The 27,178-nt window shown below is 41.4% G+C and overlaps 1 protein-coding gene across 1 annotated transcript; it reads right to left on the bottom strand.

Moving 5' to 3' along the window:
• Positions 1-713: 713 nt before the first annotated feature.
• ABRAXAS2 (abraxas 2, BRISC complex subunit) lies at positions 714-27,178 on the bottom strand. The gene is made up of 9 exons (XM_052660916.1): positions 27,080-27,178; positions 22,948-23,038; positions 19,090-19,126; positions 16,541-16,607; positions 7,312-7,502; positions 6,336-6,455; positions 5,720-5,804; positions 3,837-3,951; positions 714-1,583 (listed from the first exon to the last, which is right to left on the bottom strand). The coding sequence occupies exons 1-9, from the start codon at positions 27,176-27,178 to the stop codon at positions 1,114-1,116; spliced, it is 1,275 nt and encodes a 424-aa protein (XP_052516876.1). The 3' UTR covers positions 714-1,113.

The raw sequence follows: 27,178 nt of genomic DNA, 5'->3' as shown, positions 1-27,178 counted from the left end.
TGGGCAAAACTAGAAAACAAGCAGTAATTAAATAAAAATGTTAAGTGCATCCCCAAGGAAAGTCTCTACACATTCCACAGCTATATGCTGAATGGTAACTTAAAAAAAAGTATGGTTATTTTGATTGGAAATGAATCTCTATTCAATAACCAAGCTTCCCAAACAGTTTATTAAATGTCTTTCTTCCACAAATAAAACTAACACTAGGATTTGTCAGAAGATCTACAAGAATTATCTCCCTTACGTACGAACTTGGCTAAATCCGCTGTGTCTGGAGTCTGTTCCTCATAAAACTCAGGTCTGGAACATAACTCCTTTCTGTTATACTGCTGTGTGTCCTTCATTTAAGACTCCAGAACAGAGACCATAAATGTGGCTAGTGCAACATAGCAGTCACTGGAATTCCCCGAAAGAAAAATAAGTAATTTATTTTATGACGTACTTATTTGGATGATTACTTACTGGTAATTAGTATTTCTACATTTTTTTTTAAAGGCAACCATTTTAAGTGACAATACATATCAGGCTAGTAGAAAAAAGTGGAAACAAAGCCCTCTCTTTTGATCTCACAAAGTCATGCAGACAAAAGAAGGTACAACTGATTTGTTCCAATCTTGGAAATTATCAAAATTTCTTTTCTGGCAAAGATGAATTTGGCTCATCATAGAAAGAAGGTTCTTTGAAGGCTGCTGCTAAACTAGCTTCCCTTTGAAAAAGTAAATTTCAAGGCATGATAGTGCAAGAGGTAAGGTTTTGATTTATAGGACATTTATAGACTAATTGTGCTTAGTCTCTAATTTCCAAATTATTGTAAAGAACAGAAACTACGTTGATAAGTTTATCTTTGCCTAAATTTACCAGTACATCCATGAATCGCACCAGAATTCGGACAATTTGATTATCTTAATGACTCTGTTGTGAGCCCTGCACACTGCGTCCGCAGGTGAGGACCCCTGCATGCGAGGCTCCTCCAAGGTCTGGGCCCAAAAACTCTTGTCTTGGGGAGTCCAGGGGCCTGAGAAAGCAGTTCTCCCTGCCAGAGGAAGTCCTCAAAAACTCTCTCAATGAGCGATTAAGAAAAACAGTGCTAAGTGGAGAGTTTCTTGCGTTCAGTTAAATCTGGGAGGTCTGAGTGTTCCTGGAGCCCCCATCAGGGTGTGTCATGGGTCGAGAATCCCTTGAACGTGAGTATTCGCTATTAGGGGGCTCTGTAGGGTCAATCAAATTTTCATAATCACTGTCGTCTGATTCCTCAGCACTGTCTCCAGCTGCTCTGTGGGAAGGAGGGGCATCTGCTCCACTTCCAGGATACTTCAGTCCAGCACTGGTGGAGGCATAACTGGAGGAGCCCACAGCTTGAGGTCGAGGCATAAAGACGCTGCTTTCCACGCGGGAATGGCTCAGAGTACTTTCTTGATTATTTGGGTGAAGATCAGAATAAGGCGGAGGCGGGTCTGAGGCCTCTGTGTCTCCAAGAGTACTTCGACCTTCCGCTGTGAACCCTGGATAGGGCAGCCGAGGGCTGAAGGGGGGGTCCACATTCTCGGATGGCATCTGCCGGCTTACCATTGCCTGCTGCAGTCCTGGGTGGAGAGAGGAAGGAAACTGTAAGACGCCCGTATTATCACAGCTTTGCATGTCAACAGATTCAACGGTCGACCTGATTGTTCTGAAAACAGCAGCAAAGCAGTGCAATTTATTATTAGTGTGAATTACTGTACATTTGCACAGTATTTCATCATTTTCAAAAGCCTCAGAACAGTTCTCTCAAGTACTACCGTCATCATTAATATTACCGTCTGTTATGCAGGCAAAGGACCAGAGGTCAGAAAGATCAGGTGACTTCACCAAGAGGACAGCAAGAAGTGGGGGCTCTGATACCCAAACACAGGTCTCTCACCTCCAGATCCAGTACCACGACCCTCACCTGCTGCTCACTGTGCTTGGAGACCATGGGGACAGAGGATAAAATTGATAGTTGTTCCCACCCTTGGCGGTCATCTGAATGTGAGTTTTTTCTTAATAGACCTCACATCAAAAAAAAAAAAAACCTCAACAACTACTTGTCACAATATTCTTAAACATCTCTTTCTCCTTAAAAGTTCAAAGCCCTGGGACTTCCCTGGCGGTCTAGTGGCCAAGAAGCTGCGCTCCCAACGCTGGGGGCCGGAGTCCAATCCCTGGTCCGGGAACTAGATCCCACATGCTGCAACTAAGAGTCTGCATGTCACACTGAAGACTGCAGCTCCTGCACGCCACAACAAAGACATGGCCCAACCAAAGAAACAAATGTGAAGAAAAAAAAAGTTCAGAAAACAATACGACATTGTAAAAATATTTTTTTAACTAAATTAAAAAAATAGGGACTTCAAAGTCCTGTGTTAGGTACTAGGCCATAACTTTACTGCATTTTTATGGTGGTAAAACTGAAACAGCCACACATCTATGAGTCTATGGCATTTAAATTGTTTTTAAGTACATTTAAAAATATTACAAAAATGATTTGTACAAAGTTTAGAAAAGAAAAAAATGAAAATCACCCACAATTCTATCACCCAGATAAAACTGTTAAAATTTTGATGAAAGCATAAGATTTGGGTTAAAAGACACACACCTTAGGTGTCAGGCACCCCAACTCCTCCAAATTCCAGCTCTATCATCCAGCTTTGTGTGTGTCTTTGTGTGTCCATGTATTTTATCTTATTTATTTGGCTACACTGTGCAGCAGGCAGGCCCTTAGTTCCCCAACCAGGGATGGAATCTGTGCCCCCTGCAAGGGGAAGAGCCAAAGTCTTAACCACTAGTTAAATCTAGTGCATTTCATAAAAAAGAATGAAATAATGCCATTTCCAGCAACATGGATGGATCTACAGATTGTCATACCAAGTGAAGTCAGACAGAGATAAATACCACTGATATTACTTACACATGGAATAAAACAAACAAACAAAGAAAACGGTACAAATGACCTTACTTACAAAACAGAAACAGGCTCACAGTCATAGAAAACAAATATGGTTACCAAAGGGATGGTGGGGAGGATAAATCAGGAGTCTGAGATTAACAGATACACACTACTGTACATAAGACCAATAAACCACAAGTCCTACTGGATGGCGCAGTGAGCTATATTCAACATCTTGTAATAACCTATAATGGAAAAGAATCTGAAAAATAATATATATATACACACACACATCTGAATTACCATGCTGTACTGAAACTAACATGACATTGTAAATCAATTGTATTTCAATAAAAATACTATTTTAAAAAATCTGGTGGTACTATAGCACATATGTCTGTTACCATGCTGGAGTTAATAGATTCTTGGGCCTAATTCTCATTTAACCAGCTGGGTCCTTAGCGTAATGGTATCTGGCCATCCACTGCTATCAAAAACTAGACATTTAAAGTCTTTGCCAAGACCCTGCCCTGTGCATCAAATATGATGTTAACAGAATTTTAGGGAGCTCTTTTATGAGGCTCCAGTAAACACAGGACACAGCTCCTATGTCCTAGGCATGCCAGGGTTAACTTGGTAAGAAACATCACATCTACTGTACACAGATCATATCACTTCTTGGGAATTACTCTAACTTGCTTCAGCCTTTCTACCTTTGGTCTTTTTTCTTCCAGTATCAGACTTGAGAAGGACACCATGAAAAACAGTACTGCACTTCTGGAAAAGCCTAAGACAAGGGAATGCCCTGTCCAAAGCAGCGTAACTTGGGGCCTGATGAGTGTAGAAGAATGGATGTAATTTATCATATAATTTGAAGTTTAAAACCAGATATTTCCCTGATACTCAGGGGTAAAATGAATAGGAAGCTCACGTCTTTCTTGTTCCTTTTCATTCTTCCTCTGAGTGATCTGTCTTCTTAATTTGTTCACTTCTGCCTGACAAGATTCAACAACTCGCTCACTCTTTTCCACGTCTGCACACACTGCCTGAGGGAAAAATGACAACAAGAACAATTAGTTTCAAACCCACGCATGAGGCATTTCATAAAGACAGCATCGATTATGACCCTAGGAAAAATCTGTATACTTTATTACGTTAAAAAGCAGACATTTCCCTGAGGTATAGAACAAAATCATGAAGGCCCAAGAGACCAGTATTGCCGTTATTCACTGAACTGCTTTCTTAGTTATGTTAAGACGATTATGCTACTTAGCTTATACATTCTTGAATAGGAATCTTTCCCTTGCTTATTCATCTTTATTTATATGAAAAGGGAATTTTTGGTATCAGTCTAGCATAGGGTTTCCCGGGTGCTGTTACTGGTAAAGGACCCGTCTGCCAATGCAGAAGACCTGAGACTCGGGTTCAATCTCTGGTTGGAAAGATCCCCTGGAGGAGGGCACGGCAACCCACAGCAGTATTCCTGCCGGGAGAATCCTATGGACAGAGGAGCCTGGTGGGCTCTAGTCCACAGGGTTACAAAGAGTCGGATACAACTGAAGCGACTTAGCACAGCACAGTTTAGCATAGGAGGATGAACAAAAGAAAGGACTGAGATGCCTTCAACTTTTATTTATAACCAACAATTAAGCCTCAGATCACACACAGATTTATTTAATAAAAACCACAACTAGGAAAAGTTGAAAAACGACTTTGAAACTTATTTTCTTTTTCAACTTTCCCTAGTCAATGTACTTTAACCATTCACATCAGGGCATGGATGCGATTCGGTGTTTGCAGGGCGGGCCTTAACCAACAGGCAATGAAGTGTCTACTACATGCTACTTTGAAGTCTGTGAGACGGCACCGACAGTCTGCAAAAAACATGGTCGTGAATTCAGGACAAAAAGTTGCTTTTCACTGCACGTTCCTTCCATAGCAGAAATACCAGAAATCGCTGGAAAGTGGGCCAGTCACCAGTGAGTGAGGCTGGATTAAGTTCCCTGTGCTGCTCTGGGGACTGTGACCCTGATATGGAGCCTCACACTGGGATCTGCCCACTGCCTGCCTTCCCCTTTGCCCCAGGCTGAACGCAGACTGCTCTCCTCTTTCTCAGTAGCTGCCTGTGCTCTTTCATTCCCTGGGCCCTTCCTCCAGGCCTGGGACAGCCTCTTTAGCCCGACCCCTCTTCTTCCTGTCCTCCAAGGCACTTTTGTTCTTAGGGTTTCAGAGCGAATTACCCCTAAGAACACTCTGGGGCTGATGACAAGAACGTGGGAAAGTACTGCTAGCACCTAGCTCAGGATCTGGCTTGCAGGAGATGTTTCCATAGCTATTTGTTGCATGAATGCCTAGGAATGAACAGGCCCCACTGCACCCTCCCACTCAGTGGAGGCGGCTGTGGGCAGAGGAGTGAACTCAAATCAGGAGGCCAAGCTGTCCTGAGTTAACACGGGTGCCTCTGGGTGTGGTCTCTACTTAAGAGGCCAAGTGACATGACAGCTGCGTTCTTAGCGATCCTTCCTTAAACTGGGAATACATTTCTCTAGGGAAAACGCTGTTATTAGGAGGTCACAAGTATTTAAAAGAGTGATATTAAAACTGTACTTCAGAGTCTCCATGGCAGGCACAGAGTGAGTGAGACAGGCTTTCGTAGACTGGCATGAGTAACTACTCCACACATCTGATATCATTTGGGGACTGATTTTTGGACCACAATTCATTCGTTGGTTGGGAGATTATTAAAAATTAAAGTAGAATTTAAAAAGCACTTGGGCAATATAAATACTGAAAACTAGTAAGTGAATCAGTTACCTGCACTTTTTCCTGAAGCGCATTATAAACCTGATAAATCGCCCTGATGTCTTTCATTACTCCGTCCTTGTCAAAAAAGTCAGTACTAGAAGACAGACAGAAACAAGATTCACAAAGTGATTAGAACTACAGTGAACTGGAAGGCACTTTCCCGTCATTTCTACCTTAATCTATTAATTACTTAAATGCTGCAACCCCAGGGTAACAATGTTTCAGCAACAATGCCCATGTTCCTAGAGTTACAGGAGAGAAAGAAGAGAGAACCCCTGTTGCCAAGACCACTGAAAAATAGTAGTTATTTTTTCCCTCACCCTATACATTTTTCAGAGAACACAGTTAGCTTTCAGAACCTCAGATATACACATAATCTACTCACATTTTTGCATCAGTTGCAAAAAAAGAAAAAAAATTGTGGCAAGTGATTAAAAAAATATTGATAAAAGTAAATTTTCTTTTCAATAAGCGTTCTGATTTTGATATACAGTAGTGGTAGTCTAGAGAAAGAGAATTGCCTTACTGGATTTTTCAGTGTTAATCATATCAAATGACGTCACATTTCTCCAGAAGCACAGTTAGCAAAAGAAAGGAAAAACATTCATTCTACCTTTCAACTTACCCATGTTCTTTAATAACTTTGGCATAACTCTGAGAAGTATTTGGCACTGAAGACACTTTATACTCTTGCTGGCTAGTATTGCCTAGATTGGGAATAGCAAGGGATATCCTTTGATTATACCTGTGGGGGATTGACAGAGAGACAGAGATCGTGTTGAAAGCACTCCTCTACTTAAAGAATGGGTCTTGCCAACAGGAGCTCGAAGTCTCTGCATTGGGAACTAACAGAAGGTCTCACAGAGACTCCGCTTCCACAGACAACCCAGGGTTGTGTTAATTAGAAAATTTTTCACTTCCCTTAAAGTAGAATTCAATTGTAAACTCCTGAAGGCAGAAGTTGGGTCTTCTGCATTTCCACAGCAACTGACAAGAGTGCTGAGGTGGTTTTAGGTGCTCAAAAACCTACTGATTAATTGATGAAATCTTAGGAGTGGCTATTTAACAACTAATAATTATTTTTCACTGATGTTGACTTAATTTATTCTACTATAAATGAACTTCTGTATGAACCCTTTCTGTTGTTTACTGACATACCATGATCATATGATCTTTCTTTTTGCTTTAACAAGTTCCTAATGCAAAACCCGCATTAGCCAGTAGGTGGATCAATTTTACAATTTTGTCCTTGAAATCTATGTTTCAAAATTATAATCAGACTTACAGCACAACAGAACTGTATTTGTATATAATGGATTACGCAGAAGCAAATGATGATTTCCAGCTGTTTATTCTTGTAAGAACTGATGCATAATGAATGTCTTGCTAATGCTTCTTGACTCAAAAACTATTTTAATTTATATAATTAACTGACAGGAAAATACCTTCTCTATCACAAAGAAAACCAGCTACAGGACAGTTATAAACACTCTTCTTCTTTAAAGATGCTATAAAATGCTTATTTTCAAAGCCACAAATCTCAAGTACTTGTATCAACATCTTTCCTATTTATGTGTGGCTGGTGGGAATGCTTGCTTTACCTTCGATTTGGTCTAAAGAGAACATATTCTAAAGCATGAGTGGAATTGTTGGCGGTGGAGATGAAGCTGAAGAGGAGGAAGACGAGGTCGGGCACCCCGAGGATGCGGGTGAGCTGCTTGTGGATCACCTGCTCTCTGTACGACATCTGCTGCTGTGTGTTTCGCCGGAATCGGTACCACCCGATCACTTTCTGCAACAGACGCGGAAGAAAGAAGTGTTAAAAGCTGCATGAAATCCCACAAATTTCATTCTGAATGCATCCACACAAACACTCATACCAAATTTACATGCAGTAGCAACTGCCCCACCAACAGGCGAGTGGATAAATAAAAACGTGGTGTAGGCACACACTGGACTTCTACTCAGTGACACAAAGGAAGAAACACCCGTATACACAACACACATGAATCCCAAACGATTCGCTGGGTGAGAGGAGCCAGAACAATAACAACAAAAATTATCATCATCATAATACCATAGGCTACAGGATTCTTTTTTTTGCGGGGGCGGGGGGGGGGGGGCGGGGGTGGAGCACACCGCACGGCTTGTAGGATCTTAGTCCCCCAACCAGGACCGAACCTGGGCCACAGCGGTAAAAGCACCAAGTCCTAATCACTGGACTGCCAGGGAATTCTCAATCTACGATTCGATGGCATGTAAAATTCTAGGAAACGAAAATGACATAAAGCAGATGAGTGGATGACTGAGGCAGAGGTGAGAAGGAGGGATCAGAAAAGACCATGAGGAGACTTTGGCATGGACAGATATGTTCAGTATCTTATTCTGATGGTGGTTTCATGCATGTATACACATATCAAAACTTATCAAAGTATATGCTTTAAATATATGCGATTTACTACATGTTAATTATACTTTAATACAACAATTTTAAAAGGTTAGATTTGTCAGTGCTGACTATACCAGAACTTAAATTGGTATGTGATTTAAACTGACAGGCTCTTTGGAAGAACATTTTCACAATGTGATCTGCTGGATGTATGGAAGATGGAAGGCCTAAGAGACACCTGGGAGCTTGCTGGGCCCAATCCAAACCTGCAGAATTGGAGCTTCTAAGGGTACAGTCAGAAATCTGAATCTGAGATAAATTCTCAAGTTTTTTCTTATGTATAACTGAAGTTTGAAAACCTCTGTTGTGGAGACACTTTAACTCTTTATAGGAAGAACAATCTTCCATAGCTTCTTTCTTTAAAACAAACTCTTTGAGTGAAAATCCTGTTTTAAGAAATGAAAGTAATTTAAAGTTGTTAGTGTCATATTAAAATTAATGGTAAATTTAGATTATGTTTTGGAAACTTTCACAAAGGAAGGAAGTCAATCAACCTTTACTGTTACAATTATTTTCACTAATTATTACAACAACCCTGAGAGGTGAGTAATGTTTTCTGCACAGAGTTCATATCACATGCAAGGCACTACAGGGAGCAAAGTAACACTGCCTGCTCTTAAGAAGTACTACTGAAAATAAAGCATAATTCTAATTATATTGAAGCAATTAATTCTGATATACTTTAAATATAAAGAAAACCCAAACACTTCTGTCAATATAAATCTTAGAGTGAAAAGTAGTTTTCTTTTAAAAAAATAAAAAACAAAAAGTAAAAAAAATTATCAACCGGCTAGAGCTACTAGTATCAAAGAGCATGGCATATTTTACTCTGAGTCTCGGCACTCTGAATTTAACTTGGGATTAGCTCCTCTGCAGGACTGGGTTACATCTCACACCCTCTGCATTCCTGCAGAGGCCCAAGCAGTGGTGAGCACACGGCCGTTCTCATGAAATACTTGCTGATTAAAAAATCAAGCAAGTAGTGACTGGATGGATACTAACACTTTTCATTTACACTGACTCTACTTGTTTGATTCCATTTGTACTTTCTGAGAAGCAGGAAGCCTTGTAAATTTATTGTGGATATCGATTTATTCATTTGATATTTGCTAAAAAGATAACCCTCTTCATTCTGATCAACGAGAGATAAGATGCCAAAATAATTCACACTGGTGACAGGTACAATTGTACCTTTGAGAGCTAATAAGCTGGTTGCAAGGCTATCGAGAACCGAGGTTACTGATGCAGAAGAGCACATTTTTGACAGCTATTTTTGGGTCATGATGAAAAACTATGAATGTCTTTCCCTAAAACCTTATCTCTGCTGAAGCTTCAGACAATATTTCACAAAGACTCTCCTCTCTACTCTCCACGCTAGACATTCACTTACATTTTCTGGAGCCAAAGCAATTATCCCCAATACCGAGCACGTCTGTCATCTTTAACTTGTGTTCTTTTTGGCCTTATGATAATATTAAGATGGCAGTTATGTTTACCATTATCTGTTTCAGAGCAGATGCTTTCAGGAAGGCAGAAATCCTCCTCTCACTTGCTTTTTTTGGCCTGAGCCCAAAACCTGAGGGTGGTCAAAACTTTGTAAACATAATATGGCTTCTGCCAGGGCAGTAATTGAGCAGGCAACCAGGTTGCACCTACAGGGGAATTTCTCATATGAAAAAACACTGGCCTCTATCTTAAATCCAACTTTTCTTTTTTTTTTTTTTACTTTAGCAACGTTGTGGAGTTCCTATATTTGAGAGCCACATGTTTTTAGTAAACATTTTTCTATATATTAATGGGTACTGTGACAAAAATCTTTATTAGGTTGTGTATTCTAATGGATTATTTTAGGACTCAAGAAACTTTAAAAATTACTACATACTTATTTTATGAGTTCAAATCACTGAACTTTCCTTTGTAGGATTTTTCTTTTTATTTTTCAGTGGGGGAGCTCCCCTGCTCCACTTCCAGGATTTTAGTTCCTGCACCAGGGACTGAACTCCGGCAGCCCTCAGGGCCCTTGGCAGTGAGAGCACAGAGTCCCAGCCACTGGACCACCAGGGAACTCTCAGTTCAGTTTAGTCGCTCAGTCATGTCCAACTCTTTGCAACCCCATGGACTGCAGCACGCCAGGGTTCCCTGTCTATCACCAACTCCCAGAGCTGGCTTAAACTCATGCCCATCGAGTCGGTGATGCTATAAAAATATCACCTCCTCTGTCATTCCCTTCTCCTGTCTCCAATCTTTCCTAGCATTAGGGTCTTTTCCAATAAGTGAGTTTTTCGCATCAGGTGGCCAAAGCACTGGAGCTTTATTTAGCTTCAGCATCAGTCCTTCCAAAGAATATTCAGGACTGATTTCCTTTAGGATTGACTGGTTTGATCTCCTTGCAGTCCAGGGGATTCTCAAGAGTCTTCTCTAACACCACAGTTCAAAAGCACCAATTCTTTGGTGCTCAGCTTGCTTTATGGTCCAGCTCTCACATCCATATATTACTAGGGGAAAAACCACAGCTTTGACTAGATGGACCTTTGTTGCCAAAGTGATGTCTCTGCTTTTAATATGCTGTCAAGGTTCTTCCAAGGAGCAAGCATCTTTTAATTTCATGACAGCAGTCACCATCTGCAGTGATTTTGGAGCTCAAGAAAATATAGTCTGTCACTGTTTCCCCATCTATTTGCCATAAAGGGATAGGACCAGATGCCATGACCTTAGTTTTTTGAATGTTGAGTTTTAGGCCAGTTTTTTTTTACTATACTTTCACTTTCATCACGAGGCTCTTTAGTTTCTCTTCACTTTCTGCCATAGGGTGGTATTATCTGCATATGTGAGGTTATTGAGATTTCTCCCGGCAGTCTTGATTCCAGCTTGTGCTTCATCCAGGCCAGCATTTCACATGACGTACTCTGCATATAAGTTAAATAAGCAGGGTGACAATATGCAGCCTTGACATACTCCTTTCCCAATTTGGAACCTGTCTGTTGTTCCATGTCAAGTTCTAACTGCTGCTTCTTGATCTTCATACAGATTTCTCAGGAAGCAAGTAAGGTGGTCTGTTTTTCCCATCTCGGAGAATTTTTTACAGTTTGTTGTGATCCACACAGTCAAAGGCTTTGGTGTAGTCAATAAAGGGGAAGTAGATGTTTTTCTGGAATTCTCTTGCTTTTTCGATGATCCAAAGGATGTTGGCAATTTGATCTCTCGTTCCTCTGCCTTTTCTAAATCCAGCTTGAACATCTGGAAGTTCTTGGCTTACGTACTGTTGAAGCCTAGCTTGGAGAATCTTGAGTATTACTTTGCTAGCATATGAAATGAGTGCAATTGTGCGGTGGTTTGAACATTCTTTGGCATTGCCTTTCTTTGGGGTTGGAATGAAAACTGATCTTTTCCAGTCTTGTGGCCATTGCTGAGTTTTCCATATTTGCTGGCATACTCAGTGCAGCACTTTCACAGCATCATCTTTTAGGATTTGAAATAGCTCAACTGGAATTCCATCACCTCCACTAGCTTTGTTTGTAGTGACGCTTCCTAAGGCCCACTTGACTTCGGACTCCAGGATGCCTGGTCTAGGTGAGTGATCACACCATTGTGGTTATCTGGGTCATGAAGATCTTTTTTTGTATAGTTCTGTGTATTCTTGCTACTTTCTTAATATCTTTTGCTTCTGTTAGGTCCATACTGTTTCTGTCCTTTATTGTGTCTATCTTTGTATGAATTGTTCCCTTGGTATCTCTAATTTTCTTGAAGAGATCTCTAGTTTTTCCCATTCTGTTGTTTTCCTCTATCTTTTTGGAAGGCTTTCTTATTTCTCCTTGCTATTCTTTTGAACTCTGCATTCAAATAGGTGTATCTTTTCTTTTCTCCTTTACCTTTAGCTTCCCTTCTTTTCTCAGCTATTTGTAAGACCTCAGACAACCATTTTGCCTTTTTGCATTTCTTTTTCTTGGGGATGGTCTTGATCTCTGCCTCCTGTACAATGTCACGAACCTCTGTCCATAGTTCTTCAGGCACTCTATCAGATCTAATCCTTTGAATCTATTTGTCACTTCCACTGTATAGTCGTAAGGGATTTGATTTAGGTCATACCTGAATGGTCTAGTGGTTTTCCCTACTTTCTTCAATTTAAGTCTGAATTTGGCAATAAGGAGTTCATGATCTGAGCCACAGTCCATTCCTGGTCTTGTTTTTGCTGACTGTATAGAGCTTCTCCATCTTTGGGTGCAAAGAATATAATCAATCTGATTTCGGTGTTGACTGTCTGGTGATGTCCATGTGTAGAGTCATTTCTTGTGTTGTTGGAAGAGGGTGTTTGCTATGACCAGTGTGTTCTCTTGGTAAAACTCTATTAGCCTTTGCCCTGCTTCATTCTGTACTCCAAGGCCAAGCTTGCCTGTTACTCCAGGTATCTCTTGACTTCCTACTTTTGGATCCCAGTCCCCTATAATGAAAAGGATATCTTTTTTTGGTGTTAGTTCTAGAAGGTCTTATAGGCCATCATAGAACTGCTCAACTTCAGCTTCTTTGGCATAGACTTGGATTACTGTGATATAGAATGGTTTGCCTTGGAAATGAACAGAGATCATTCTGTCATTTTTGGGACTACATCCAAGTATTACATTTTGGACTCTTTTGTTGACTATGATGGCTACTTCATTTCTTCTAAAGGAGTCTTGCCCACAATAGTAGATATAATGGTTATCTGAGTTAAATCCACCCATTCCAATCCATTTTAGTTCACTGATTTCTTAAATGTTGATGTTTGCCATCTCCTGACCACTTCCAATTTGCCTTGATTTATGGACATAACATTCCAGGTTCCTATGCAATATTGTTCTTTAGAGCTTCGGAGTTTACTTTGATCACCAGTCACATCCACAACTGGGCATTGTTTTTGCTTTGCCTCTGTCTCTTCACTCTTTGGAGTTAGTTCTCCACTGATCTCCAGTAGCATATTGGGCACCTACCGAGCTGGGGAGTTCATCTTTCAGTGTCCTATCTCTTTACCTTTTCATACTTTTCATGGGGTTCTCAAGGCAAGAATACTGAAGTGGTTTGCCTTTCCCTTCTCCAGTGGACCACATTTTGTCAGAACTCTCTGTCAAGGAACCCCCAGGGCTTTTCAATTAAACATTCGTTTTGAAGCCTGCCTAGCAGAGAATCAATTTTTGAAACGATTCCATTAGCACTTTCTTGAAGAGTTTATGTTAATTAAAAATAATTTTTTATATCACATACTGTTTAAAGTACATATGTATTTTTAAGCCGAACATTTTAAATTTAACTTTGTAGGTACTATTATAACCCCTTTGAGGTGAAGATGTAACTTTGTTCCATTTCTGGGGAAAAATCCCCATACTAGAGTCAACTATACAGCTTTTCAGTCTAAATATTAAGTATCATCTTTTGTTTGGGGGCTAGAAATTTGGATTCTTGAAAAAAAACCTCAAAGAGTTTATATTATGTATAAGGTGTCATAGGAAATACAATGAACATAAAATACAGTCCCTGCCTTTAACAAATTGCATGGAAAATAAAACCTAATTTCCAAGTAAATTGAAGAAACAAATTCCTGTCTTTTAATTGCAAAAGAAAATATAATCGTTAGTTTTAGCACAAAGCTTTAGAAAATCAAAACTGAAGATCAGGTTTTGAGAATCTGGGCCCCAGGAAAAGCAAAGATAACTCCAGTTAACAATCTATATTGGTCTTCTGTGTCTCAAAAGACCAAATCTGATTTTATTATTTTTTAAAATACGATATGACTATATTTTAATACATAATTGAAATACAAAATATCATAGTAAATTAGCAAATCCAATTTAAACTCCCCAAATTAATTAGAAAAGTGTCTCTATTTACTACTGAAAATGCTACATGGTAGAGTTCATTTCTTTTTTCCAATTAATTTCAATATAAAATATAATGTAAAAAACCTTATTATATAAAGGTTCCCCTCCTCAGCAACATCTCTGCTCCCTTTACTCAGAGTAACCACTTCTAGAGGTGGTTGGCTTTCTTCTGGATCTCTTTATACACTCAGACTCTTGTTTTCATAAAAAGCAGGCTCAAATTATTTCACTTAACTTCAAGAACTTTCTAAGCCATTCATGAGAACCTCCCTTATCTTTTTAACGGCTGCTTCATATCCCATGTGCTTCCCCAGTGGTGCAGTAGTAAGGAATCCACCTGTCAATGCAGGAGACACAAGAGACATGGGTTCAATCCCTGGATCAGGAAGATGCCCTGGAGGAGGAAATGGCAACCCACTCCAATATTCTTGCCTGGCAAATTCCATGGAGAGAAGAACCTGGCAGGCTATAGTCCATGGGGTGGTCAAGAGTCGGACGTTACTGAGCATGCACAAACTGTCATATTCCATAGTATGGAGGCACCAACATAATTTACTTAACCATTCCTCACTGGTGGACATTTAGATTGCTTTCAAAATTCTCATTATTAAGCAAGGATGCAAGAAACATCTTTGTACGCTGCATTAAAAGGCCAGACTGCTGGGTTTAAATCTTGGCACCAAGATTTGGGCTTATAACCTTAACCAAGATATTTATCCTTAGTTGTCTCAACTGTAAAATGGGGGTGATGATAACAGCCTTATGGGGTGGGTGCAAGGATTAAATGTGTCAGTACCTGGAAAGTGCTTAGTATATGGTCTGGCACAGAGCCAAAGTGTTCAATAACACAAGTTTTCACACCTTTGTGCCTATTTGTCTGTTTTCTTGGGCCAGATTCCTCGAGATCAAACTCTATATTTAAAATTGTTATTGCAAAACTCTCTCCCTAAATGTCTATACCAACTTACATTCCCACCAGCTACAGCTTCCCCACTTCCCACAACATTGCCAACACTGGGTATTAGCAATCCTTTTATACTTTTGCCAATTGGATGGACAACAATAAAAACAACAACAGTATTATGTGTTCCAATTTGCATTTCCTGATGAGAATGAACATTTTTTCCATTTACTTCTTGACCGTTGGTAGATTTCTTTTTTCTTTTGTAATTTCCTGTTCATATGCTTTCTTTCTTTTTTCCACTTCAAATATTTTTCCTCTATTGAAAAAAAAATGTCCTGGTAATTTAATATATAGAGACTGTTCTAGACAAGTGCTTCAGTAAGAATCTTCATGAAATAAATGTTAGTTTTAGAGAGTATATAAAGCTTCGTTTTTTAGAATGTGAAAATAAATGGAATGAAGAGGTAAGGTGGTGGCTGGAGAATGAAGATGCTCCAGATGCCAGAATGTGCGCTTCAGGGAAATCACTGAGAATGGGGGAGTGGGACTGGGACCCCTGGGCTGTGCTCATCCACTTCCCCAAACCCGGGCAGGTGACCGTGTTAAGACTCTCTGCCGACACCATGCCCTTCCTGAGCCTGTCATCACCCACAAAACACTGTCCTTTCCCCAGACCTTCCCCACACTTTCTATGTTTCCTTTCACCTTACCTGCTTCTCTTTCTGCCTGTGCACCAGACAGTGGTTCTGAGAGGGCCCTACACTGGAAAGGCTGCCCATCTACTCTAGCTGCTTCTGAGGCCCTTCTTCGAACACCTGAGATGTCCCACACTGATTATTTTATGCGCAGGTAATCTTTTAAAGGCTTTTTTATAATACATGCTTCTAAAAGAATGGCATTTTGTTTTCTCTTTAACAAGCTTTCACTTTCATTGCTACTTTTCCTCCTCACGTGATGTTTTAGTGACTCATCTATTTTTTAGGAATCAATATACCAAGGTAAAAAAGTAAACCCCACACATGGTACAACAGAGTAAATTATGAATGAGACCATCACCCAGACTGCAGCAATAAAACCTTGGCTCATTTTCAATTCTATTCAGACTTGTTTACCACATATATACACAAGCAGAGCATCATATGCATATGTTTACAGAAACAATAAATATATGACCTTTGGGGAAAACATCTATGTTCAATGTGAACAGAACCTGAAAGAGCAACACATCAAAAGATGTTTGACTGTAATCTACATTTTTTAGGGGTATTTTCCCTCATTATAAAATTAATGCATGTGTAGTAAACGTTGGCAAAATTATTTTTTAAATTACCAAATAGGAAAATTAGAACCACCCAAAAGCAACTACTGTCAACTTTCTGGATTATAGTTCATGTTCTTTTTTCTCCTTCTGACTTTTACATAATGGAATCATACTCTAAATATCTAAATTTTGTTTTACGTACTGTAAACATTGTATCATATCTACAGTTTACCTTTAAAATCTACTTAACAGAATTCTTACGTATTAATAACAAATCTCACTGTTTCATTTTACATTCCTTTCTGGTTTTAAGTTTGGGTGGTAAAGACTGATTTCCAAATCAGACTGGGTGACAAACAGAACATACCTTTCTCCGATCTTTAAGAATCCTGTCCAAGCTCTCTTCATTAACTTTGCTTGCATAGTCATAAAAACTGTTTAAGAGGAAAAATATTTTATTAAAATTATACAGTATTTTGACAAAAATATGCTTAGCAACTTGTGTCTGTCACCTAATCCTAAAAGTTGGCAATAAAGCTACAACTGCTTATCTGCAATAAGTATATAATGGCACAGTGGCAAAGAACCCGCCTGTCTATGCAGAAGGTGCAAGAGACACAGGTTCGATCCCTTGGTCAGGAAGATCCCCTGCAGGAGGAAATAGAAACTCACTCCAGTATTCTTGCCTGGAGAATCCCATGGACAGAGAAGCCTGGCGGGCTACAGTCCATGGAGTTGCAAAGAGTCGGACACGACTGAATGACTGAGCACACACACAATAAGTATATAAAGAAAAAACAATCTAACTGTTTTGCTGATATGAGGTATCTTTTGCATCAAAGATTACTCAAGAGACTGCTACATTCAAAAGGTATTACTTCCATAAGTGGAAATGCTGATACCAAGTAATTACAAAATGTGTGGTTTCAAATGACCGTGACATCTTTTCCTTGTCTCTAAGTGTCAATTATCTATGGGGGAAAAAAGAACAGAGAAGCGCATATTCTGAGAAATGAAGAAGGGAAGTGAATATTTGCTGAATCCTTAATAAGACACTCAGCTGCATGCTTCCTCATGTTAATTCATTTCATTTCTGTCTCACTGCTGGGAGGTAAGTACTAGTTCAGCCCAACAAGTCAACACTTTTTTCCCTCCGTTTTTGTAAATAAAGGTACTGAGGTTAAGTGACTTGGCCCAAATTATAGAACTGGTGGATGGAAGAGCTGGAATTTGGATGTAGGTCTGGCCAGCTTCAAACTGAAGGCACTCACCTTTAAAAGAGACCCATCTGACCAGGACCCTGTGAAGAGCATTTCGGGCATAATGATGTGTGACCTTTTCTATCACTGGTCCTGGTTTCAGGAATGCCACACCCCTCCTCCCACCACCACAAGCCCAGGCCTTACAGGCAGGAAGGAATTCAAGTTACAGCAAAAACACTGAACTGCAAGTCAGGAGATACCGGCTCCAGCTCTGCACTGCTCCTCTCTGTATGATCGTGGGCAAGTCACTTGAACCTTGCTGGCCTCCACTTCTTCTTCTTCTTTTTTTTTGTTGCAAAATAAACAGTTTGGAGCAGACATATGGTTTCCATGGTTTCTTTTTGTCCTAAGAATGATGAGTCTATGGCTTCAGTTATGAGTCTATGGGTCTATGTTCTGGGTATTACTTTACTAACAGTGGTTTAAGGAGCTCCTCAGAAAGACAAGGCAGGGCACACCTAGCAAAGTCTTAGACGGTCAGGGCCAAACAGCAGGACCCTTTCCGATCCAGACCGTGGCTGTGAGGGAACCAGGGCCTGAATCACTCATTGACTGCTGAATCATCAGCAATTGATCTCACTGCTCTGAGCTTCTTTTCAGATGAACTGCTGATTCCTTGTTTGCTTCCTGCTCCTCTTCAGTTACATCTAAGTCTAACAGTGAGGGTCTCAGCTATTGTGGGGCTTTGTTCACAGGTAACAATCCTCTGAAATAAGGGGTAAGTGTGTGTGGGACGGGTGGGGATAAGATGGGTGGTGAACACAGTGGAAGTCTCCAGGGGTTCCTGGGTGCAGGGCTGCTGGGGGTTTAGGTCAGCTGAGGATGGGAGTGGAGTCAGGGTGAAAGCTGACGTGAACACACGGCAGGAACAACCAGGCACAAGGGGCTGGCAGCATCAAGGCAGGAAGTGCTGGCCCAGAACGCTGAATTGAACTGGAATGGGCAGTAGTGCAAGGAAAGGACTGGCCTGGCTTTTCACAAAGTAGAAGAACAGGGCCTCGGGGAGGTTTAAGAAACACAAGAGTGAAGGTCATCATATGTGTCAACAGGTGGGAGGGTTGGGGGCTCCAGAAGGAGGCAGAGGCCTGGCCTGCAGTTTGGGGAGCAGAAGGCCAGTGGAGGTGGCGTGCTGCTCACTTTCTGCCTCACCTTTGCCTCCATGGGCGTCTCTGTCACTGTCTCCCTTTGAATGTCTCTCCTCCTGTTTCTTTCTTTCTGTCCTTTAGCTGGTCATAACATGCAACTGGTATATATTAACTTAAACCCTAAAAAGTAAGCTTTATGTTCCCTTTCCTTACATTTTAAAGTTGTACATGGAACACTTTTATGCCTCTTACAATATGCTTTTATCTCTATGTGACCCTTGATGAACTGCTTTCTGTATGGTTGTCGAGCCCATGCTAGGAAGGCTGGCAGGAAGGCTTCCATTTCAAACCACTGAGGCCAAGGTTTATCTGCCCGCCATTCTCCTTTCCCTAACTTAACACAGTGCTACACACACGCATCTGACACTCAGTAAATCAGTGAACTTGGACCCCCTCAGTTATACTTAAAACACTATAAGCCATAGTCAGATACAAGTCTGAGTTCATTAGTTTTCAATCAATCAATCTTTTAGTAAGGACGAAAAGCTACAAAGAAGGATGTGGCTTACCTAAAAAGTTTTGAACACGGCTGATGGTTATGGATTTCTGTAATCAGAAAGAGGAAATACATCTCAGTTAATCACATAAGATACAGACAACTATAAAGTAGCTCAGGATTAAAAAAAAACTTTAAACCAAAATCTCAGACAATAAAAAGAGTTTTCCTCTCCCAAAGAGTGTGTACACTGGTGAAGGCAGTGTCTCCTTAACACTTAAAGTCAGGGACACCCTCTCAGGACAAAGTAAAATGGCAAATGACAGTTCTGGGTCCATCTGTCGGCGTGCGATAAGCACACACCTGAAAGCTTTCATTCAGATCACACAGGTATTGTGTGCTCTTGGTCAATCTTACATTTTTCCAAGAGGAAAAAGGAACCACTGACTGGAAGCATTTAATCGAGGTGGATAAAAGCTGTGAGGATAGCTTGAGGAAAGGAGGGCCTTAACGATTCTGCCATCAGTTAACTCACTAACAGTGCAGGAGAACTGGGCCAGGTGTTTTGAAGGGGAAGGGTGAAAACTCTGGAAGTTTATTAGCCCTTTCAAAGCTTTTCAGCACAAGGGAAATAGCCATTTATAAGGCAGAGGCAAACAACTTCTGAAAAGATTGCTGTGATTACTGTAGCGAACCATTTCTTCAAGTTCATCAAGGGGTGTAGGGTCTAAGCTGACATACAAGACCATGGGACTAATTAACCACTCAGGTCTATTAACAACATTCTCCTGGCCAGCGACTCATCACCTGCTGCTTATAAAGCCACAGCCACAGAGTTCCAGGCTGCAACTTTAACTCAATTAGAATGAAACCACAAGCCTGAAGGACACTGGGCTATGCCCATTAGCTTTTGTACCAATGTGAGTGCTGCCAAAACTCACAGAAATGCCAGTGCTTCCATGGGGAAGAAGATTATTTGCCGAGTACAACTGTCGACACAGTGATGCAAATAGGAAAACCTCATCTAGAAATCCTCTCTTTTTATCACCAAAATGATACAGTATACCATCAGAAGTTATTTCAGAGATACTGTCAATAAAGTAATTACACTGCAGAACATCTGTAGTAAAAATGTTAACTAGAGTTCAGGGGAAGGGAAAAAAAAGTCCTCATCTTCTACTTTAAAGGAAAGAATATTTTGTTTAAGAAAATCCCTAGAGTAAATTCTGAACTCTGAATACACACTCCTGTCATCAATCCAGCCCAGCAGACTTCCTTCATGATTTACAACCTGGATGAGAAGGATCGTGAAGATATGCTCTAGACACCACACTGTATTTTCTACAGGGTCAAAGCTTTCTCCTACAAGATTCTGCAATGCCTAACTAAGCACTCTGTGGAGAAAACAGGGTGATGCTTTCAAACACGATTACGCTGCAGACTGGCAGGACGCTGGCGCCCGTGACAGCTGCGAGGCAGACTTCTGGAAGCAGGGGAGCCAGGGCAGTCTGGCCTGGGATTCCAGAGTTCTGGAAGCCTCCAGAGCTCATCCGCCTGGTGGCTGCTGCTGCTGCTACTGCTAAGCTGCCTCAGTCGTGTCCGACTCTGTGCGACCCCATAGATGGCAGCTCACCAGGCTCCCCGGTCCCTGGGATTCTCCAGGCAAGAACACTGGAGTGGGCTGCCATTTCCTTCTCCAATTCGGGAGAGTGAAAAGTGAAAGTGAAGTCGCTCAGTCCTGTCTGACTCTTAGCGACCCCATGGACTACAGCCCACCAGGCTCCTCCGTCCATAGGATTTTCCAGGCAAGAGTACTGGAGTGGGGTGCCATTGCCTTCTGCGTCAAGTGTGTGAGCACCGCTTTAAAAATGAATGTGTTCAAGACGGGTGCTCCCTCACAGCGTGCCATTTCATATCAAGTCCTCCTTATTGTTCAGTGTCAGGGAAAGGTGTCCATGCATGGATTCAGGCATTTTCAACAGATACGAAATTGGGTCAATTTATTATTTTAAAATATGCTGGAGGTTAAACTATCCAGAAAATTTCTTTGTGCTAGTGGTACGGAATACTTCTCCTGGTGCATTTGTTATCTAATGCTTGGCCCTTTAATCCAGGTTTTTAGGGTCCCGGTTTACATTTTCTAATATTGTTATGTATTTACTTTTAAATGAAAAATACCACCAAAAAAACAGAGAAGACTACAATGATAACATACATTTAATACTAGCAAATACTGTTTATGAGACCCATGATTGTTTCAACAATAAATTGAATGTAGCTAATAAATTAAACATTGTACAGCAAAAGAGGGCCGTCGTCATGGCCCTGTATTACCTGGGGCTCTCTATCTGTTGGCACGTCTCCGTATCTGCAATACCATGGGAACTGGTATTTATGAATCAAAGATAAGAGTACATGATGCTAGAGAATTTAAATTACTTTACTATTCTGTTTCCTCTAAGATAAACAGCCAGAACACTCACCAGAAATGCTACTTTTGTGAGCACGCCAGGCTAGTGCTCTTTCTTGCATGGTGTGCCGTCAGGTCTTCCTGGCAAACCCTCACACACCACATTAGTTTTGAAAACCCAAGTGCAAACAATGAATAATTGCACAGATGGCCAATGAAACCAAGTTCTGTATTTTAGGAGTTTTAAAGAGTTAAGCAAGACAAAACACAGAAATCAAACCTCCGTGAAAGAGCAGCTACACCACAGCATGTCAAATATCAAGTATTTATTTACCAAGTCAGTATTGTGGGGAGTGGGTTTCATAGTTTTGGTTCTTTAGGAGACAGCTGTCTCTTGTCTTCCCCAACCCTCACCACCTCAGTCCTCACCCTGGCCCCAGCCCAGGTACTAACGGCAACAAGAACAGGCCGAAATCAATGCTTTGGCCTCAGCATAACCTAACCTTCCAGCAGTATTTTAAACCACAAACCGCTCACGCTCACACAGTCTGTATTCTAGATACCCAGAAACAGGCCAGGCTCCCTGCACGTTTCATGCACTCCCTGCCCCAGGACGCCCTGAACAAACCACTCACTGGCCCTAAGTTCACCTCCCTCACGGTGTCGTTGCTGATTTAACCCAAGAGCAGTTTTTCTTTTTCCCCAACTCATGAGATTGTTTTTGTTCCTTTCTGACAGCACTCAGCCTGCGTGCTCTGGTATTTCTGTAAACTTGTCTTCCTCTTCTCACAGTCCTGGGAGGCAGAGGGGCACTGGACATCCCTCTCACTGCCCAGCATACATCTCTGGCACGTTTTTCAATGATGGTTAGCTGCATAAATGCATGAAACAGCCCTTGCTCTGTTTTCAGTATCAAGATACGCTGTTTGGTGATGCGCACCAGCTGCAGTTGAAAATCAGTATGATCCTTATTTATCAAAAGGAGACCGAGCCAGAGAGCCGTGCACCTATAAAACACCTTCATTTTCCCCAGTAAGCGCCCCCAAATCGGCTGTTTGGCTTACTCCTCAGAAAGCTGTGCAGGTCTGACAAATATCTTCTGTAAACAAGTGTAAACATCTTTGCCGGATCCCTCTAGGGAGGACCAGCACAGCACATGCTTTCATTATAGTATGAGGCGATGCTGACCATGGGCACAGCCCAAAGCACACACTCGGGGTTCACCATGGCTGTGAAGAGACATGTGTGCAATTCCACACTGCCATTCACAGGTCAGACCACTTGGGACAGGGACAGCTTCACAAAATATCTGAACTTACAGACTTGCACTGTGGGTTTACGCTGACTTACAAAGACATTTCATATCATTCCTAGTGAAAATAATTGGCATTGGGATCTGAGTGGCTTTCTATGTACTCTTTAAGTCTATTGTTAGGTTATAATCAGTCAAAGGCCAAAGAACAAAAGAGGGAGCATGTATACAAGAAGAGTATTTCTCAGGCCCGTGACAAGCTCACTTACCGATTACTTGCAGAAACTCTGTGCTGCTGATTTGGGAGTCACTGATGCTGAAAGTTTCCTCTTGCCTTACCTCTCCCAGCAAAAATCCTTCCTGAAAGCAATGGGGGAAGAGAGTTGCAGCTAAAAATAAAAATGATTTTTACTGGAATTAAGAGGAATTGAGGACATTACAGTTTTATAAAAATTTTAACAATAATCCAAATAAACTTGCCACGTAAACTACCATTCCACAAACCAACAGGTATACGACTAAAGTACTTTGTGACACAGCTATTAACTGAATCGTCTGAATAAAGGATTCCATGACAAGATGAAATATTATTTTAATCCCTTCCCCTAAAACCCTGTTTTTCTGAAGTGAAAATAAGTAGAGTGAATTCATCACCCAAATCCCACAAAGTGTAACAAGCAACATCAAAAAAGCTCAGGAAGCAGAAATATTCTAGACTGCTTTCTTGAAACAGCACGTAATTTATTTCATTGTTTTAAAAACTCTGCTAATGACAATAGGGTAAAGAAAGAAGTTAATACAATGCACAACTAACTGCTCCTGTATGGGCTGGCAGGAGAAATTAGGATTCCAGCAAACAAGTTTTTCACTAGGTCAAAGTTTTTCCTTAATAAATGCTGAGATAAATTGATTTCCTCCTTTGAGAACATACACTGTCATCAACGATTCTGGATTACTCAGCACATAACCTACTGCTTGAGCATTTGCTACAGAGTTCAGCACAAGCACCGCTGGAGCATGTTCACTCTAAATGTCAAATACCATCCCTGCAGGTGGTGAACTAACAGGCTGTCCCAGACTTCCCCTCCCTAGGCATCCAACACGGCTTACTCCTTCCCTCCATTTGGCTCTTCACTCAAACGGCACCTTATCAGAGAGGTCTTCCCTGGAGAGTGGGACAGAATCAAGTCTGCCACACGGTGCTCCCCTTACCCTGCATCCTTTCTCTTCTCATGGGTTTCTCGTGTTTCATATTTACACGTACTAACGAATGCTGCTCCGACTAAAATATGAGCTCCGGTCGAGCCGGGATTCTCTGTTCACTGTGTACTTCAGCACCTCGCTCAGTGCCAAGCACAAGAGAGCTGCTCAGCAAAGAGTGGCTGAATACATTTGGTGAAACAATGTCCTTTCTATTGTAGGTTAACTCTTCGAATAAATTTCCTAGTTTAAAAAGTCCCAGTTGGAATCTGTGGGGGTGAGGATGGAGAGATAGAGGCTTTTCAGCATAGCTGAATACACACATAACTCAATACAAAATATCGACTTAGAGGAGTGGAATGTCATAAAAATCCCAAATCAGGCTTCGCTGGTGGCTCAGTGGTAAAGAATCCGCCTGCCAATGCAGGAGATATGGATTCAATCCCTAGTCTAGAAAGATCCCATGTACCGCGGAGCAAGTAAGCCTGTGCGCCATAACCACTGAGCCCGTGCTCCAGAGCCTGGGAGCTGCAACTCCTGAGACCATGGGTCACAACTACTGAGGCCCAATCACCTAGAGCCCGTGCTCTGCAACGAGAGAAGCCACTGCAATGAGAAGCCTGTGCACCTCGACTAGAGAGCAGCCCTCGCTCACCACAACTGCAGAGAAGCCTGTGCAGCAACGAAAACACAGTCCAAAAAAAAAAAAAAAAATATATATATATATATATATATATATACGTGTACCAGAGAATCCATGACTGCTAGTCTGGAAAGCATGGGCTAAAGAAGCTTGTTTTATCCTCTGAAAGTCTTTCATTATGAGTTCTTACTACAAAACACAAGCTGTGCCTTTGTAACTGATTAGAAAATTTTCTCTTCAATTAAAGTGGAAAATACAACTGAAGATTCCTACACAACTTTAGACTTTAATATCTACAGATTCCTAGTGTTCTATAGCCCAAGGTTGCCAAATTTAGCAAATAAAAATGCAGGATACCCAGTTAAATTTGAATTTCAGATAAATGATGGATAATTTTAACATAAGAAATGGGATATACTTATACTAAAAAATTATTTACTGTTTATTTAAATTTCAGATTTAACTGGGTGCCCTGTATATTATCTGGCAGGCCTTAGTTTGAAAAAGTCGACAGTGACATCAAAACATTCTAAAGCCAAGTATAACACGGATGCTTATTTATCTATTGGTCTGGATTATCTGAACCACTGTTACTTTATAATAGTAGGCAAACTATAGTGTGTGGGCTAAATCCAGCCTAATGGCAGTTACTGTATGGCCTACAAACTTAGAATAAGTTTCTACACTTTTAAATTGCTGAAATGAAAGAGAGAATGGGAGCAATATTTCATGATGTGTGAAAAATTATATAAAATTCAGCTTTATGTCCACAAGTAAAGCTTTATTGGAAGCAGTCATTCTAATTTATTTACTGTCTATGGCTCCTTTCTCCCTACCAACCGCAGGGCTGAGTAGTTGCTACAGAGGCCACAAGGCTCAGGAAGCCTAAAATAATTACTGTCTGGCCCTTCACAGAAAAAGTTTGCTAACTCCAGCGCTACAGAATAATGAGTGGCTTTAAACTAATTTGCCAGGACAAAACAATATACTACAAAAACAAATTCTTGGTTCTTCAACTTTAAAATATGTCAAATTGAAATTACTTTAAAGTATTCTACATATGTAACTGTGGCAAGGTTAATATAAATGGTATCCTTGTAGAGTATAAGATACACGTTGCAAATTATTGCCATTGGTGAAAATTTCTATGAAGTCTGGCACCATGCCTAGCATAGTGCAGATACTAAAGAGCTATCTCTTGAATCAAGTTAGGAACAATCTAGGTAACATGGCCATCTCACTGTAGACTGTAAAAAAAAAACTAAAACTATCCGCTTTTCAACAGGTTGCTTACAGTAATTTTGCTTTATACATAAACTGTGATATTACTAGGCACTCCAAGAACTAGAGAGGTTAAGAAACAGGACTGAAACCATATTTAACACTTCCATGGGACACGAGCAGGATCACAAACTACCTGTACAAGGAACTGCATTACATTATTAAAGAGCTGGCTGCAGTAGCAAGGGCCTTAGTGTCTAGAGACAGGAGCTGCCTCTGGAAAAACCCATGTTGTGTATATTTCTATAGTTGATCTCTACCACTGAACTGAAGCAATGAACAGTACAACACTTAATCCCATCCAATTTACTAATAAAATCACCTCTCTACGAAATCAGTTTTACTGATGGAAGCTAGGATCGCAGACATCAAACCAAACCCAGTTCCCTCTTCTGCAGGGTTCTGCAGTTTTGCTTTGTAATGACAACACCCTCCCTCCCATTACATTTACTTAGTGAACTTAAATAATTCACTACTCAAATCATTTTAACACAATCTCTCAACTTGGTGGGCAAATACGTAAAGACAAAAATTATCTAATGTCATAAAAGAATTTCCATCCAGAAGCCAGGGACATTAAAAATGCACTTCCGATCACTCGTACATAAAGGCCTGTCACTTCCCTATTTTCACTGAGACTAGTTCCCGGGTCTTAGAACATTCGCCAGGGATCTAAACATGCAACGGCAAGGCCAAAGTAGACCCTACGCCGAACACTCCTGGTGACATCTGCATTTTTCATCGAGGCGAAGAAAACACACGCTCGCATCTAACAAGTTAAGACCAGTGACAGCCACGGTTACCCTCGTCGCTCCCCACAACAACCTGTCAGACCGGAGGGCGCGGCTGGGAGTTTCCGCTCCTAGACTAAAGCGGGGCTCTCTCGGTTCCTTCCCGACCCCGGACACCCCTCATTAGTCTCGAAGCCTGACTCGGGGAGGGGCAGGCGCTGGGTTTCCAGGACTAAGCGACTCCTGCCACTGTCGGTGGCCGGCCGGGAAAGCCCTCCCCACCCGGAGACGGCTGTCCTGGGACGGCGATGCCAGTGGAAGGCACCAAGTGAAGGGACGCCCATCTCGGGGCGGGGGGCGAAGGAGACCCGGGCAGCAAGAGTTCGCCGGCGGCGGGAGCCTCCCGGGTCATCAGTTCCCTCGGCCAGCATAGGGGGCGAGGGGCAAAGGATCCCGGCTTCTCCACAGGCGTCGGCCTGAGACCGAGGCCGGAAGCCCTAGCAGCCGCGGCGGGTTGCGGGGAGTGGTGGGGGGCCCAACACCTACGTGGTCGGCGTTGCTGTTGGCGCTGTGGAAACACACAGCGCTGAAGGTGTAGCCCGAAATGGAAGCCGCCATGATGGAAAGCTCCAACTCCCCCATCAT

Source organism: Budorcas taxicolor, chromosome 23 (genome assembly GCF_023091745.1).
Source record: "Budorcas taxicolor isolate Tak-1 chromosome 23, Takin1.1, whole genome shotgun sequence".
NCBI classification, from domain to species: domain Eukaryota; kingdom Metazoa; phylum Chordata; class Mammalia; order Artiodactyla; family Bovidae; genus Budorcas; species Budorcas taxicolor.
Note: the sequence above shows the minus strand (reverse complement) of the source record. Positions and strands in the feature narration are given on the sequence as shown.

Bases quoted from the DNA above. Each gene is read 5' to 3' on its own strand.
- ABRAXAS2 (XM_052660916.1), bottom strand. From the start codon at position 27,178: ATGATGGGGGAGTTGGAGCTTTCCATCATGGCGGCTTCCATTTCGGGC. The intron at 23,039-27,079 runs GTAGGTGTTGGG...CATTGCTTTCAG, and splicing joins CCAACAGCAACGCCGACCAC to GAAGGATTTTTGCTGGGAGA. The intron at 19,127-22,947 runs GTAAGTGAGCTT...TTCTGATTACAG, and splicing joins AGAGTTTCTGCAAGTAATCG to AAATCCATAACCATCAGCCG.